Source organism: Podarcis erhardii (assembly GCF_964252035.2).
Source record: "Podarcis erhardii genome assembly, chromosome: 4".
In the NCBI taxonomy this organism is placed as follows: Eukaryota; Metazoa; Chordata; class Lepidosauria; order Squamata; family Lacertidae; genus Podarcis; species Podarcis erhardii.
The window spans coordinates 203811-220681 of NC_138508.1; the positions used below are offsets into that span (position 1 = coordinate 203811).

Sequence of the window (16871 nt, forward strand, 5' to 3'; positions counted from 1 at the left end):
GCAAGACGAAAACGTCTTGCAAGTTTGTTTCCTTTGTCTTGCAAGTTTGTTTCCTTTTTCTTAAAACTGTGCATTCACTTCGAGGAGCAACTCATAGCACGCGGTGTGGCAGCCTTTTTTGAGGTTTTTGAAGACTTTGGTGATTTTTGAAGCTTTTCCAAAGTCCGTGCTTCGCAAGACGAAAAAAATCGCAAGACGAGAAAACTCGCGGAATGAATTAATTTCGTCTTGCGAGGCACCACTGTATATCAAAAGCTTTTTGAAGCTTTAAGTGCACAATGTTGACCGAATGAGCCCAATCTATATACTCTCAGCTAGACTCTCGGCTCCTGTGGGCTTCTCTGTTCTTGGGTGCAGCCCTCCTTGAAAACCTTGAAAACCAAAAGAAATAAAGCAAATACCATGCAAAGAAGGAATTACTAACCAGAGATGTGTAAGCATTTACTGTTAACAACCAGTATGTATCAGAAAGAAAAGAAATTAAAGACAAAAATGGTTCAACAGGGACTTCCGGGTTAGCGCCATCGGCAATGGCGGAGCTCCTCTGACTGAGAGGAACCCGCTCCGCGAAAATCGGGTCTTGCCGCCGCGGCGAAGGCGGAGACCCTTCAAAAATCCCAGGCAGAGGAAGCCTGGGAACGTGGGATTTGGCTGACACCAGGAGCGCCCCCCCTACCCGCAGAGAAACCCCTTTTTGGGGGCTTCGAAACGACGTGGGGTGAGCGGCACGGTGTTTTGAATCAACCGCTATTTTTACGGAGTGAAGCCGCACAGCCGTCGCCGGAGAGCGCTGACTTTTTCTTGTGGACAATTGGATTTCAAATAATATCCCGTGAGTAGAACGGGAAATTAGGTTTTTAAAACAATTAAATTTGGCAAGGAACGGGGGAAGGTCTAAACAGGAAGTCCACCTCCCCCTTTTGTAAATAGACTGAAGCAAAGAGTTTGTTAACTAAAGTCTTGGAAAGTTCTACGTAAAGGATTAAAACTTCACTGATTGAAACTATTACTTATACTCCCTTTGGAAGCAGGGGAAGCCTGCTGGAGAAGGTAAAATTTAGGAACTGAAGCGTCACGTCTCCAAACCTGGGAGAGGTCCGCGAGGAGCCCATCGACGGTGAATAGAAAGGTTTGACAGCTAGCTGTTAAGATACAAAGAAAGACTTTGTTTCTATTGTCCATTTCTGCGTTTAAAAAGAAGGGAAGGCAATTGGAATTGTTATTAATTTACTTTTGAGACTTTTGGGACTGTGCTGGAAGGATTGATAGACTGCTTTCCTCTAGAGGGAGTTTTGGAACATTGTCACAAGAATGCAGCTGGGAGCCTAAAGATAAAAACTCTGAGAAATTAGCTTTGACCTTGGACATATCAAGGATGTCGGTGGAGAAAAAAGTTACGCTTGAGTTGAATAGGACATTTTATCTGTTGGGAAAGCTGCATGAACAGATAGATGCCATGGCTACCAGCGTTGATATTTTGGGAACAAAAGTGGGCATTAGTAAAGAAGTCAACAAGAATCCAGCACAAGAATCTTTCTCAATTGAACAAATTGAAGAACCAGAGAAGGAGAAAGTTGTTGTTAAAGTGATGCAAGGGGGAGCTTTAACCCTACAGAGACAATTGGAGGATTACATGTCGAGGCCTTACATGACTGTAATTAGGAGAAGCCAGTTTTTGGAGATGGGAGCCTGGCTTGATTTGGAAAATGAAAAGTGGAAAGATCACCCTATGTGGGGATCAAATGACTTTTGGGATATGAATTTGAGCCAGGAGGGGACCGAAGTTTCTGGGGCCTTTGGATTCGGAAGAAGTGTGGAACAAGATTGGGAATACTTTATGGGCCCTATCTTTAATTATGGAAATTATGGAAACTCGTTGGGTTGGAGCTCCCCCGAGAACTGCTTCTTAATATTAAAGATCATCAAGAAGATCGGCAGATGGGACATGAAAAAGACTTAAGAGCCTCAGATTTGAGATCTCCAGGTTGATGGACTGTTGTAAGCCGATGGAACTGTTGGCAGGGGCCGAGACCGGGGAGGGGAGACGGTGAAAGAAAATTGGGAATATAAAGTGTATATATTGAGAATTTTTTTTTAAAATTGTTTTTAATGAGAGATGGAGAAATCGTGGAATGGAATTTTTATGACCCTAGGGGAAATGTCTTAAGAGAATAGGTTTAAATATATCAGTTTTAATGAGAAATAAGATTAAATAAAGTAAAAGTGGATGGCTAATTGGTGAAAGAGAGAATGGAAAATTACAGTATATTAAGATAAATTATTAGGATAAAAATAAAGATGAAGGATTTGCTGAAATATCTATTTGAACTAGAAAACAAAGAGGGGAGGTGTGAGGAGGTGAAGGAAATAAGTCATAGAAAGAAATTATGTAAAGGTTTAACTTGTTTTTTTTTCTTTCTGTTTTGAGTGTATGTATTTTCTAATTCCCCCCCCCTTTTTATCTGTTTTTGGTTTTGGTTTTTTTTGGTTTTTTTTTTTTTTGCATTTTTTCATGGAAATGGCTTGGTTTTTTTGTATTGTGTTTTTGCTTTTTTTGTAATGTCTTAAAACCTGAATAAATATTATTCTAAAAAAAAAATAAACAAAAATGGTTCAACAGAAGTGACTGAACCTAACAGATATATCCAAAATACAGTAAGAGGAGGGGGAAGAACTCTGTTGCAACAGAAATATAAAGATCTGCCTTGCTTTCACTGGATCCTGCCTCCATCCACTCTCCTCTGGTTGATCATGGCTTGAGGGTGTCGCCGGGAATCACCCCCCCTTCCATTGTCACGTGTATCACACAAGCACCACACTCACACATACACGCATCTCCCCTCCCCAACCCTAGAGATGTCCCTTTAGAGGGTCACCTCTTAAAAGCCTTCCGTAAATAAGGAAGCGCTAGCCTGACAGTTTTCCGCTATAGCGCTCCGCATCGCCCTATCTTTAACCTGAGTAGACCGGGCGACTACCGCTTCAACCAATCAGCATTAGCGAACAGCGCCCCTGGTGGCGGCTGCGCTGGTACTGCAGCCGGCATTCGCTGTTTCCCTGTTTGACAGCTCACTGATACAATGTTTCCGAATTCAATCAACCATGACTGATCCAATCAAGATCTTGCTACATTGTTTCCTAAACTTGGGGTTCGTTTGAACTTCAAAGTCTTCGCCGTTTTATATTCATCAAAAATCAACCGTACGTTGGATTTTCATCGGACCACTTTTATTTTACTGCATATCTCTAGGGCTATCAAAGGGGGGTGACCTGATGCTGGGCAACCATAATCCTTCGACTGAGCGGTCACGTACTCAGCGATTCCTCTCGGTTGTCGTGACTGCCTTGATAGCCATCATGATGGGTCCAGACAGGAGGCTATCAAGGACACAATAAAGCTGCACCTTTTAGTGTATTCTGCGCGGACTCTCACAAAGGGCTCTGACCGGATTCCCCTCAGGGGGCAGGAAACTTTGCCCTTCTCTTTTGTTCTTGAAAATGACTCATGTGGGGAGGGGAGAGGAGGCTCCGGCCAGGTGTCAGGACACTCGGATTACCTGTGTAGCCCCTCCTCGACTCCTCCTAATTTTAATGTAATCATGATGTAAATATGATGTAATTCTGGGGGTGTAGCTTGAGGGATTAGCAACTAATAAAAGTTAGGATCTTCTTTTGTTCGGGGCTTCCATCTTGCTTCACCTCGTGGGCGGTGGGAGTCCTGTCGCGACAGTCTTTCTCTTAATAAAGACCGAGCCTACTGGCTGCTGTTTTGCTCTGAATTGCTCTGGTCGGTGTCTTCATTTGTCCAAGAGAGCCCTCTGATTTTCCGGTAACAGTTTTGGCGACCACGAAGGGACCCTTAGTTCTCCTGCAGAGGTGAGAGGGGAGATAGAGGGGATCGGGCGCCACTGGGCAACTTTAGCCCAGGGATCCTTTTTTCCTCTCCCTGCCTCCTCTTTGCAGGCGGTAATCAACCGTCACCAGAAGCCCGACCAGAGAGAGCAAAGGCGAGGTAAAAGCCGGCTAAAAGAAAAGGATCCCGGGATCTGCGGGGGACATCTTCGAACGTGAGTATGGTTTGAAGTAAAACACATTGGGAGGGGGGTGGAAAGTAATATCTCCACGACAGCCAGACTTTCCTTCTTTCATTTCTGACGTTACCTTTCGGAGTCGGCCAGGAACGTTTAGCTCTATTCTTTTCTCCCCCGATTCTCCCCTTTCGGAAAGTGGCCAGGGAGGGCGCGGAACTTTACTATCTGATGTTGCCTCTCGGAGTCGTCTAGGAACATCAAATCCTTTCCCTTTCTCTCCCCCCAATTTCTTACGCGGAACAGGTCCGGGGAAATTGTGGTAATTTTACTGTTTTCCGGCGTTACCTCTCGGAGTCGTCCAGGGACGCCTTAATCTCTCTATCCCTTTTCTCCCCCGTTTTCCGTCTTGGAATTGAGTCCGGGAAAGTGTGGCCCTTTACTGTTTTCTCTGACGTCCCTCTCTCGGAGTCGTCCGGAGGCGTCCTTCAAAGCGCTCTCTCTCTCTCTCTCTCTCTCTCTCTCTCTCTCTCTCTCCTAATTATGCAAACGAAGCTGCCCCTCCTGCCTGGCGACCTTTGTTAGGGATGACCTGGGTACGTGAGAAAGCAAGGTCATTTGTTTCCTTTCCAAAACCTTCATTTTCTCGGACCCTAATCTGGCATTGCACTGCGCAAGCGTCCAGTAGGGGTTTCGAACTTAGTCTCAAAGGCTAGGCAGGAGGCTGTCGTGGAGGGAAAAAGGGGCGGCTCACGGATTGGGGCCCCACACTAGGACCAGTTGTGTAAGCAGTACTGCAGTAGAATTCTAGGATTTGTGTTTGAGTATCGGGTAAAGGAAGAGACCCGTGAATTCAAGGCTGATGTTTGAGAATTATGGATGTTAGGTTAATTGTGGTTCAAAATAGACGAGAATAGGTTCAATAGAGATAAACCGAGGTACCTCAATTACTGAAAGAACTCTATTTTCTCTACCCTTTTTCCCCTCTCTCCCTCTTTTTGTTTGTTTTCCTTTGTCTGTTTACCCTTTGTCTGTAGTGTGCATCGCTAGCGAAACCCCATTTTGTAGAAAAGAGTAATGGGAGCCCACGCTTCTCAACACTCTGACTGGACTCCTCCTGGTGACAAGGCTTCTACGAAGCCTTTCCGCTCTAGAGAGGACTCCGATACCCCTCTACAATTTGTCCTCCTAAATTGGAAGGAGTTGAGAGGGAGAAAGGAACTCTCCAAATCCAAGCTGAGGGATCTCTGTAACATATCGTGGGTCGCTTTCACCCACCACCTGGAACCACTTTCCCAATGGCCGCTTCATGGTTCCTTTAACCTCATAAGAATGCAAGCACATAAGTCCTACTTAGCCGACGAAAAGCCTCGCCAGCTCTACTACCTTAACCTCTTCGTTGAAGCCCGCGAGCTATTCCAACGTCAGCAAGTTCAAATCGCCCGCCAAATGGCTGTTCTAAAAACGGCTAGGCCACCCCCATATGATGAAATCAGGGCCCAAGAAGAACAACTGGATAGGACCCTTGTTCCCTTTTACTACCCTGAAACAAGAGCCCCCCCCCGATTACCGGGACCTAGGGCGGGAACCAGCGGAGGGGGCACGGAGCCCATGGAAAATATAACTAGTCCTGCTGCTATTGACCCTCCCAGAGGAGGAATAGCCGAATCATTGCCTGACACCTCCCCGAGTACATCTAAGGCGGGGGGAGATCACTCTAAATTAAATGTCCTTGCCCCTCCGAACGGACAACTTAATAATGAAGGGCCAGATGGACCGGTCTCCAGCAGGACCCGAACAAAGGAAAACCTACTAATTGGGGAGGCAGAGGGCGTTTTCCCATTGAGGGCACTGCCCATACCACCAGTGAGGGCAGGAGATCCACCCCGCATGGTGTTCACGCATCAACCTTTCCTCACGTCCGACCTCATGAATTGGTCCGACAAGATGCCCTCCCTGCGGGACGACCCCGATAAATGCCACCGCCAAGTGGCCACCATCTTCTCGACCCACAACCCCACATGGGCAGATGTTCACATGCTACTCGGGGCCCTCTTTAACGAAGCGGAAAAACGAGAGATCTTAGCAAAAGCAGGGGAAGCATTGACTCGGGAAGGTTATCAACCGAATCGACCCGCCTCCATGGCCCCCCTGACTACCCAGACAATACTAAACGATCCGGACTGGGACTATAATACTGACGACGGGATATGGGGTTTAAAGATATTCAAAAAAGCCATCTTAGATGGAATTAAAGCTGCTGGTCAGCGGACTGTAAATTGGACTAAAGTCCAAGCTGTCCTTCAAGGACCCGAGGAACATCCATCAGACTATTACAACCGTTTGGTCTCCGCAATAAAAACCTGGGGGGGAATAGACCCGGAGAGTCCCCAACATGAAGTCATAGTTAAAGGCTTCTTCAAGGACCAAGCGACGGCAGACATAAGGAAAGCCCTAAACGCGCACCTGGGGTACGATGGAAAGACCATAACCGAAATTCTTTCCATCGCCAAGTCCGTCTTTAATTCAAGGGACGAGCGGAGAAAGAAAGATCAGAAGCCTGACTCTCCGCGAGTGTTAGCTTATGCAGGAGGGGTCCCCCCTTACAAAGACAAAAGCAAACCAAGGGGACCCGAACTCCGAGACCACCGTATCTGCTACATCTGCGAAGAAATAGGACACATAAGGAGATTTTGCCCCTTGCTAACTGAAACTACAAGACCAGAGTACAGGGACACAAAAACATACAGACCTGATTATAGGGACCCTGTCTACCCCAAGCCCAGGGAATCAAACTCCTCATATGGATATATCCCACCTATAACCCAGCCGCCACATCGTGCGGGTCCACCCCCTCCACAACCAAGACCCAGGAACCCCACTCAAGATCCTATAAATCCCTTCAAACCGACAAACCGCACCACTAATTCAACTCATGAAATGGTGATGGAAGAATATCAACCGCATTGACAACTAGAAGCAGATCCCGCCTCTTTCCCCTTTCTTTGCCCCGTCTTGCAACTATCATCCTCCGATCCAATCTGCACTATGCAAATCGATGGCCAATCGTACGATTGCCTCTTAGATACGGGAGCTGCCTATTCCACTCTCACTAACAGCCATTTGATCCCCGGGGAAGAAACCAGAACTGTAATGGGGCTGGATGGAATTCCCCGGAACTGCCCTCTTTCCAAACCTGCAAAGGTTTCCGTTGGACCTCCCCGTCAACCTCTTGGGGAGGGATCTGCTCTGCAAATTAAACGCCACCATACAGTGTGGCCAAGAAGGGATTTATTTACACATGCCAAACGAATCCCTCTTCAGCTTTCAAGGAATCCTACAGGAAGCCCACACTACAGCAATTGATCTTCCGCCCGAATTACTAAACAGCGTTTCTCCTTCTCTATGGGGAACCGAGTCAACCTCCGTGGGGCTCCTAAAGTCCGCAATACCAGTAAAGATCAACTACAAGAAGGATCTACCCTTCCCGTGCACTAAGCAATACCCACTTCCCCCGGACGCAATAGACGGACTGACCCCGATGATTGAAGAATTCTTGAGGATGGGAGTTTTAGTCCCATGTGCCTCTCCTTGTAATACCCCCCTTCTTCCTGTCAAAAAGCCCAATACAAACCCCACCAAATGGCGCTTGGTACAGGATCTCAGGCTCGTGAATTCCTTCGTCATCCCCAGACACGCTGTAGTCGCGAATCCACACCATCTTTTAAGCACCATCCCGGAGGGAACTGTGGTCTATTCTGTCATAGACCTATGTTCCGCCTTTTTTAGCATCCCCGTGCACCCAGAAAGCCAATTCCTCTTTGCTTTCACATGGCAGACAGGGCAACTAAAGTGGACCCGCTTACCCCAAGGATATGTAGAATCCCCGGCCATTTTCTCATCTATACTACACCAGGATATGTCAGACGTAACCCTACCTGGAGGTTCTGCCCTGAGGCTTTACGTTGATGACATCTTACTCTGTGCACGGGACCTGGAATCCTGCAAAAGGGACACTATAGCCCTCCTAAACATACTAGCACAAAAGGGACACAAAGTATCCCCGAAAAAGATACAATATTATAAAAAGGAAGTTAAATACCTCGGCCACATCCTAGGGGAGGGCACCCGCGCACTAACTACAGACAGAATTGAGGCGATAACCAAATTACACCTACCAAAAACTAAGAGACAACTCCGAGGTTTCATTGGAATGAGTGGATTCTGCCGAGCATGGATTCCGCGTTACGGAGAATTCACCCGTCCCCTTACAGCAATGACACACGACAATGCCCCGGATCAATTACAATGGTCTGCAGAGGCGCTTGAAGCCTTCGAATCTATTAAGAGAGAACTAAGAACCTCACCTGCCCTTGGGCTCCCGGACTATAGACTGCCCTTTTCTCTATACGTGCATGAAAATAAGGGAGTAGCTTCGGGTGTCCTTACACAACAATTTCAAGGGAGGAATAGGCCCGTCGCTTATTACAGTCTTCAGCTGGACACTACTGTACTAGGAAACGTGGGATGCCTTAGAGCTGTAGCAGCTGCAGCCCTGCTGCTAGAAAAAGCACAAGAAACTGTCCTAGGGCACGAACTAACTGTGAACGTTCCCCATGCTGTCGCTACCCTCCTTAGCTTGCAAGGATGCCAACGTTTCACAATACAACGCTTAAACAGATACGAGGCCATCCTCCTCAGTCCATCAAACGTCACCATAAAAAGAGTAAACTCTCTCAACCCTGCAACCCTTTTGCCCCTCCCTGACGACGGCACCCCACATCACGATTGTTCTCAAATAGTCCGCCATGTGGAAAAACCACGGGAAGACCTTGACTACCTTCCTTTAACAGACCCTGACCTCATCCTGTATACTGATGGGAGCTCCAAGGTTGTGGGAGGGGAACGGAAAAGCGGATATGCCATAGTCACCGACAGCGAGATCTTAGAGGCACGACCTGTCCATGCCAAATACAGTGCGCAAGCGGCTGAACTAATCGCCCTGATCAGAGCTTGTGAATTAGGGGCAGGACAAAGAATTACCATCTACACAGATTCAAAATATTGCTTCGGGTTGGTGCATGCCACAGGACAGATCTGGTTACAAAGGGGTTTCTTGACTGCGGCAGGTACTCAAATTGCACACGCATCCCTAGTACAGCGCCTCATGGACTCTATACACCTTCCTGAAGCTATTGCAGTAGTACATTGCAAGGCACATACGAAAGGGAGGGACTCAGTCTCAACAGGTAACCGACGTGCCGACCACGCAGCTCAGGAGGCAGCCCTTCAGTCCCTCTCTGCAGACAATGAGTTCCAGGGACCACAAGTTTTATCAGATGTAAATTTCACTGAGATGTACAAAACTGCGACCCCAGAGGAGATCAAAAGGTGGGAAGAACAAGGGGCCCACTCAGAAAATGGCATTTGGTATTTTCCGGATAAAAGACTCATAATGCCCAGGCTATGGGTACCCAAACATTTAAGGGTTCTGCACCAGTGCACCCACTGGGGAAGAGAAAAACTTATCGACACAATGCAGCGTTGCTGGTATGCCCCAGGTCTAGCTCTTGCCGCTAAGGCTGCCGTAAAGAATTGCCACACTTGTCAGAGTTTTAATCCAAAACATACCGCCAGGTGCCCACCGGGGGCAAGACCATGGGCTTTCGTTCCATTCGAAAGCCTTCAAATAGACTTTATAGATCTACCCCCTTGCCAAGGCTACAAGCATGCTTTGGTCATCATTGATCAGTTGACTGGGTGGGTGGAATGTTTCCCTACTCGCAGGGCAACTGCACACATTGTCGCAAAGAATCTAATACAAGAAATCATACCCCGCTTTGGAGTTCCCAGACACATAGACAGCGACAGAGATTCACATTTCACATCAGATATAATCCAACAAGTCGCGAGCGCCCTGGGGGTTAAATGGAAGTTACATACCCCATACCATCCTCCTTCCTCCGGACAAGTGGAGAGAATGAACCAGCAGCTAAAATCACAACTAGGAAAACTTTGTAAAGACTCCGGCATCAAATGGGTCAATGCCCTTCCACTAGTCTTGCATAATCTAAGAGCATGCCCCTGCGGAAACCTAAAACTATCTCCTTATGAATTACTATTCGGAAGACCCTCCCCAGTATATAATACCCAGTTTCCAACATCAGAGTTAGAGGTGGGCGAGTCAGAATTAACTAAATACGTAATACAGCTCCAGAAGCAACTCATTCTTCTCCACAAATACGCCGCCTCAGGCCAAAACATTCCTTTAGATGAGAACATCCACCCGTACCAACCAGGGGATTGGATACTGGCAAAAACTTACCATAAGGTACCCCTACAGCCCACGTGGGAGGGCCCCTACCAAGTACTTTTAACCACTCCAACTTCTGTTAAGGTAGCAGAAAAGACAGCCTGGTTACATCACACTCGCTGCAAGCCCGCTTCGCCACCCGAACCCGCCTCAGACGACTCCTCCTGCTACGTCCCAGGCCAACCGGCAGACGACGACACTGATATAGAAGAAGACCAACAGACCGGACCAGATCGGGGCACGAATCAAGCCCAACAGACCGGACCAGATCGGGGCACGAATCGAGCCCAACAGACCGGACCAGATCGGGGCACGAATCAGGCCCAACAGACCGGACCTGACCCGCCACATACATCAGCCCATTGGACCTCCGAAATAATCACAGCAGCCGACCAGGACGACCAACCCCCAGTTCGCCTCAGATTTCATAAAACACACGCCCCATTTGACAGCTCTACATCTTGACAGCTCTGCAGTTTGACAGCTCCGTTTGACAGCTCTACATTTTGACAGCTCTGCAGTTTGACAGCTCCGTTTGACAGCTCCGTGGCCTGACAACACCCGCTATTTACAATGACAACCACCATACCCACCCTGCTCGTCCTTTCTATTACCTCTACTCTTTCTCAAAACACCATAACAACACACGGCTCATGCCCTGGATTACCAATGGAATACAAATATTTAGACTTTGGAATTGTTGATATGGTGAAAAGAGGTACACCGGACCGCCTAGGAGATTTTGATTTCTGCTTACCCGAAACCCGCGTTCTCCTTTGACATTCCATACTACCGACCCTCGCTATTCACCAAACCTGGGAACTTTTTATTCGCTCACCCTCATACCTGCCACTTGGCAAACTCATCCTCACCAGAGATGGCCCTTGGAACCGAGCCCACTGCCTCAATGGTTTTTATGTACTCTTTTCTGATGGTACACCCAAACAAACTCTAAACTGGACACTTCTGGACAATGGTGGCGGTGAGTCAGTCTATACTGACCGAAATCACCCCACAGACCACCTAATCCATGGGTTTTACTGCCAACGAGTAGATTCCACTCCCCGCCAAACCATCCTACAGGGAGTTTGCCTCCGAAGGTACTGCTGTGTCTGGGACATCGGACTCGCCTCCAGTTGGGACGGGAAAGCGTACCTTGAAGGCTGGCATCACTCCGTTACACCTCCAGCAGAATGGGACACTACAGGACCCCAAAGATGTGGAGGTCTCACCACGAACCTCACCTACCTGCTCCGCCAAGACCCCCTCCACCCCCCCGGTACCGCACCTCGACAAAGGGGGGAACTGTCAATATCCGAAAACCCTGACAATAATGACCTTTTATCCACTTGGCACTCCAACACCTACGTAAAACTGATCTCTCAAATTGCAAAACAGACAACGACCAATGAGTGCTGGATTTGTGCCAATGCTCCTGCACACCTCCACAGCGGCATACCATTTCTTGGAGTACCCCTCACCCTGCAACAACACCTCTCCGCTGATGTGCAATCCTGGAACCTGACTGCCGTGAACTTGACCCACCAGTACATCTACCTAACCGGACCCACAACGGGTGACCTTTGCCGGAAGTTCAGCGGGAATGACAAAGTCATCGGCGAGAGCACCTGTAAGTACACCATTGATATTGCTCTAAATGGCAGGATTACCCTATGGCACCAAGGCAACCCCTCTACCCACCCCACCTTAACGTCCGCCTGGAAACGCGTGATAATAATAATAATAATAAATGCTCCTGCATGGACTTACCTGATTCCTGGAGCCCCTCCCCGGTCTCCCACTGTTTCTTCCGCACCTTCCTCACTGGCCGCATAGACTCGTGCCTACAGGGGTTGTTCTGGATTTGTGGCCACCGCGGCTATGTATGGGCCAGTCCCCACTCCCGCGGCACTTGTTATCTCGGCCTAATCTTACCTGGAGTCTGGGTCACACAAGACCTACCCCCCGGGAGGAGACGCAATAAGAGGGCAAAGGACTTATCGCAACTCTCCGACGTGGCAGCCAATAGTGAAACTTATGGCCGGGCTCTCTTTCCTGCGTATGGAGCCGGCTCCAACCACGTCGATATCCTTAAATTAACGGACATCCTACTAAATTTCATGGAAGAGTCCAATGCGGCTACTCAATCTATCCTGACGGAATTAACGGAAGTCAGGCAGACTGCGATACAGAACCGCCTTGCTTTGGACTCCGTTCTTGCCTCGACAGGAGGCGTTTGTGCCCTTGTCGGAACCGAATGCTGCACACACGTGTCCGATCAAACCCTAAATATTACTGGACACCTTAACAACATCCACAAACTAACGGACGAGCTTAGAGACATCCAACATGAAGGACTGTCAGATACCCAGTTGTGGAACTGGCTGCCTGGGTCTGGCTGGATAAAACAACTCCTAGGGAACGGGCTCCTGATCCTCATCACTGTAACCATCTGCATTGCTGTCTTCTGCTGCGCAATCCACTGTTTCCCGATGTGCTGTCAAACTTGCGGCTCTTGCCTTCCAACCCATCGCCCGCGATTGACGACCACCTATAGACCGCCAGCACCCGGAACCCAGTCGACCCCCATCGAAATGGGACCCTTGAAGGACCTCCAGAATCTAGACTCTAGGTATGACATGTCAAACTTTTATTGATTTGTGCGGAGAGAAGGATTGCGCGGTTTTCCTACCTTCGCAATCTTATCTCCGAAGGGGGGAACTGTCGCCGGGAATCACCCCCCCTTCCATTGTCACGTGTATCACACAAGCACCACACTCACACATACACGCATCTCCCCTCCCCAACCCTAGAGATGTCCCTTTAGAGGGTCACCTCTTAAAAGCCTTCCGTAAATAAGGAAGCGCTAGCCTGACAGTTTTCCGCTATAGCGCTCCGCATCGCCCGGAGGAGCAAAAGGCAAGCCCCACTTTTTCTACAACCCTTGAGGGATAATTTTATATATACAGTGTAATGTTTTCTTCCTTAAAGATATTCCCCATGCTTCGTGAGGACTGCAGTGATGTGTTTGCAGTATCTCTCTTGTGCTCAATTACTTTCCTGTTCTCTTACTGCAGCTGATGGTTTCAGGTTTTATCCACTGGTAGTTCCATGCTAATCAAATCCACATTTGCTGTTTCGCTAGCCATGCCTCCCCACCCCCTCCCAGGAGGAAACAGGCTGCTTTTGCCCCTCCCTTTGTCAAGGACTTGGCGCAGCTGGAACAGCCTCTTGGTCTAGGCTAGGGTCCAGAGGGGAAGTGGGGCCTTGCGGCTCTGGCTGCTGGGCCAGCCCCAAGAGCACAGGAGCCACAGGAAGGGCTCTGGGCCTCACCTCATAGAAGTTGTCCCTGTTGAGGAGCAGCTTTGCATTCTCCCAGCCCGGCTCCTGCTCAAACATCAGGCAGAGGATGTCCGTCACCATGACCACAGTCTCTGGCGGCTGGCGATAGCTGCGCAGCTCCTCAATGTCCTGCACCCGCAGCATTGCCAGGGCCTCCTTGTAGTCCTTGTTCACCTGAAAAGAGAGGGGTCACTCTGGGGTGAGGCGGGCAATGGCCTTCAGGCTGGGCTTTCCTCACCTGCCCCCTCTGCCACACCTCCCCCCCCATGCCCCCATACCTTCCTCATGGCCAGCTCCCTCCCCTTCTCCAGAGCATCCCGCTCCTTGGTAAGAGCGTCGATCCGCACTTCGTACAGCTCACACTCCTTCTCCTGCTGCTTCAGCACCTCCTGCTCCCGCTCCACCTCCCGCTGACTGCAGATCACTTGCTGCAAGGCAAGGAGGATAGGTGGGGTGAAAGGAGACCACCCTAAAGCCACCAACCCCCTAAACCGCAGCAGTATCTCCAGGACACCTGGCTGACGCTGGCTCAGGCCACATCCAGCCCAGCGACCGGTTCTCACTGTGGTCGGCTCTGGTGCTCCTTGTGGGAAGCGCACTGGCACGATGGGTGCCCAAGAGCCTCTCTCACACATAGCGGGGGGGGGGGGCAGCCTTCTCTGATGAGGTGCATCTGCCTCAGTTAGAGTTTAAAATATCCCTGTTCAGCCTAGCACTGAGGAAAATCCACTGTTTTAAAAATCTGTGCATTGCTTTTGATTGTTTTGCTATTGTTTGCTGTCCTGGGCTCCTTTGAGAGGAAGCGGGGAGGGATAAATACCTAAGAAATGATCCACCACAACTTGGATTCTGGGCCCTCTGACGCCAGAGAGACGACGGCCATCCTCACGGGAAGACACACCTCTCGACTCTGGCCTTTGTCAGCTAAAGGATTTTGCTTTGTGGGACCCACCTTGCTTTTATATATTTAGATACTTATATACCACCAATTCATACGATAAAATATAAATTAACATCAAAGTCACTAGCCAATCAAATTCAAGCAGTTGCATAGGCTAGTCTGCATAAGAGAAGTCTTCAAGAGAGACTTGGAAATCCAAAGCCAGAGTGTCTCCCGCGTCTCTGCTGGAAGAGGGGGACTGGCAGCGCTGAACGCCCGACTCCTCAGGGAGGCCACTTTGGGCCCTGCAAGACAGCAGACAACCAGCAGCACTCCTCCAGGTGACCTGCGATGGAGCTGGGACCCAAGGGCTCCTCGAGTTGTCAAGGGCTTCATATATTAACACAGGACCCTTCAACCTGACCCACGTGTGTGGGCAGACAGTGCAGATGCCCCTGTCAGCAGCCAGGATGCGACCTTCAGTGCTAGCTGGAGCTTCTGGACCAAGCTCACAGGCAACACCTCATTGCAGTAGTCCAGCGTGTGGGCTGCAGCTAGCTGGTCAGAGGCATTCCTAGCCAGTTGCTGGAGCCTCTACTGAAAAATGTACCCAGGAGTACCCCAAGCTATGTGTCTGCTTTTTCAGAGAGAGGGCAGCCCTGCCCAGAACAGACAACTGATCTGACTCCTGGGCATGGAAACCACCTTCTCACACAGCCTCTGTCTCCCCAAGATTCAAAACACCCAACATGCTGTGAGCCAGGTTGGCCTCTATGGTTTGTCCAAATCCACTTTCTATAGTTTCTAACCCTCCACAATAGAATGGGATAAAAGACGATTTCCCCTTTCTTCCTGATGCCATTCTGAATATCCAAATCTTATTTACAAGCCTTGCCCTGTTCCCAGCTTCCTTTCAAATCCCTCTTTCCTGCAGTTCCTTCTGCTCCAGTAAATTGGTCAGTGCCAGCCCAGAAGAGAATGCTCTGATGGAGGAGACTCTATGGGCAGCCTCCCCTTGGGAAGACTTCCAGCTCTCCACAAAACCCAGCTGGTGGGGAAAGGCAGCCCTCAGCAGACGCCTTGTCTTGCTCTGCTGCTGGGGCAAAATGGGCTTCAGTCGCTTTGGAGGAGCAGCTCTTAAGCCTTTTGAACCAGGTCCTTCACTTGAATATGGCGCCCAGTGAATTCCAGGTGCTGGGAGCTGAGAGAGTTGCAAGCAGGCAGGCAGGCAGGCAGGCAGCAACTGAGTGGAACAGGACTGGCCGACCTCACTCACCTCCTTGATCTTCACCAGCTTCTGCTGCAGGAAGCGGACGTCCCGCGTGTGTTCCTGCTGCTTCTTGCTCACTTCCCCCATCTTGTGCAGGGCCATCTTCATCCTGCAGGTGGGGGGGGGGAAAGCACCCCATGAGGGGGTCTGGGGCACAGGACTCGGGGGTCCAGCACCCACCCAGGCCTGTCAGTTAATCTGGTTGCCTGAAGTCCCTTCATAGGATGCCTAAGACAGATACGTGACGCCCTCTGAACCAGGGATGCCTACAGAGAATGCAACTGGGGGGGGGGGGCTACTGAAGTTCCTCTCCATGGGGTGAGGAGGCAATCCTTAGTTCTTGGCAACTCTTGCTTCCCTTCAAGGGCTCCTCTCCATCCCTCCTGCACCCATGAACAAAGGTCTTTCAGGTAAACTCACCTATCCTGTGAATCAAAGTCCTGCAAAATACTAACAGATGGACCTTCTCCGTCACTCTTCCTGGCCCTTTTTATTTATTAATGCATTTTTCAATATACATCATACAGTGGCACCTCGGGTTAAGTACTTAATTCATTCCGGAGGTCTGTACTTAACCTGAAACTGTTCTTTTTTAAAAATGTTTTAAAGTTTTTATTGTTAAAATAATTCAACATTAATACACATATATTACAAATATACAAGCATACAAACATACATTTCATACAACATTCCTACAAACCTACAACATACCTACACTCAATCCCACAGATAATTCCTTTTCCCAGCACCATCCACCACCCTTCTGTTCTTAACCTGAAGCACCACTTTAGCTAAAGGGGCCTCCTGCTGCTGCCGCGCCATCAGAGCACGGAGTTCTCATCCTGAAGCAAAGTTCTTAACCTGAAGCACTATTTCTGGGTTAGCAGAGTCTGTAACCTGAAGCGTATGTAACCCGAGGTACCACTGTACATTCATATTTACATCCTATCAAATCCTGTATGGACTTCCCAACCTATCTTTCCTTGATGCCCTCTTACACATTATTATGTTTGTTATACCTCCATTTATTATCTAATC

General features: G+C 49.0%; 1 protein-coding gene across 4 annotated transcripts in view; it reads right to left on the reverse strand.

Moving 5' to 3' along the window:
* The window catches only part of DNHD1 (dynein heavy chain domain 1), a 60588-nt gene that overhangs the window by 8732 nt on the left and 34985 nt on the right, over positions 1–16871 (reverse strand). For 3 of the 4 annotated variants that reach the window (XM_081859966.1, XM_081859965.1, XM_081859968.1), the window contains 3 exons: positions 15840–15942; positions 13962–14111; positions 13675–13857 (listed from right to left, as the gene is read on the reverse strand). In XM_081859966.1, coding sequence (XP_081716092.1) covers positions 13675–13857; positions 13962–14111; positions 15840–15942 — 436 coding nt within the window. The remainder of the gene's footprint in view (positions 1–13674; positions 13858–13961; positions 14112–15839; positions 15943–16871) is intronic. The other variant, XM_081859967.1, reaches the window with a different exon arrangement.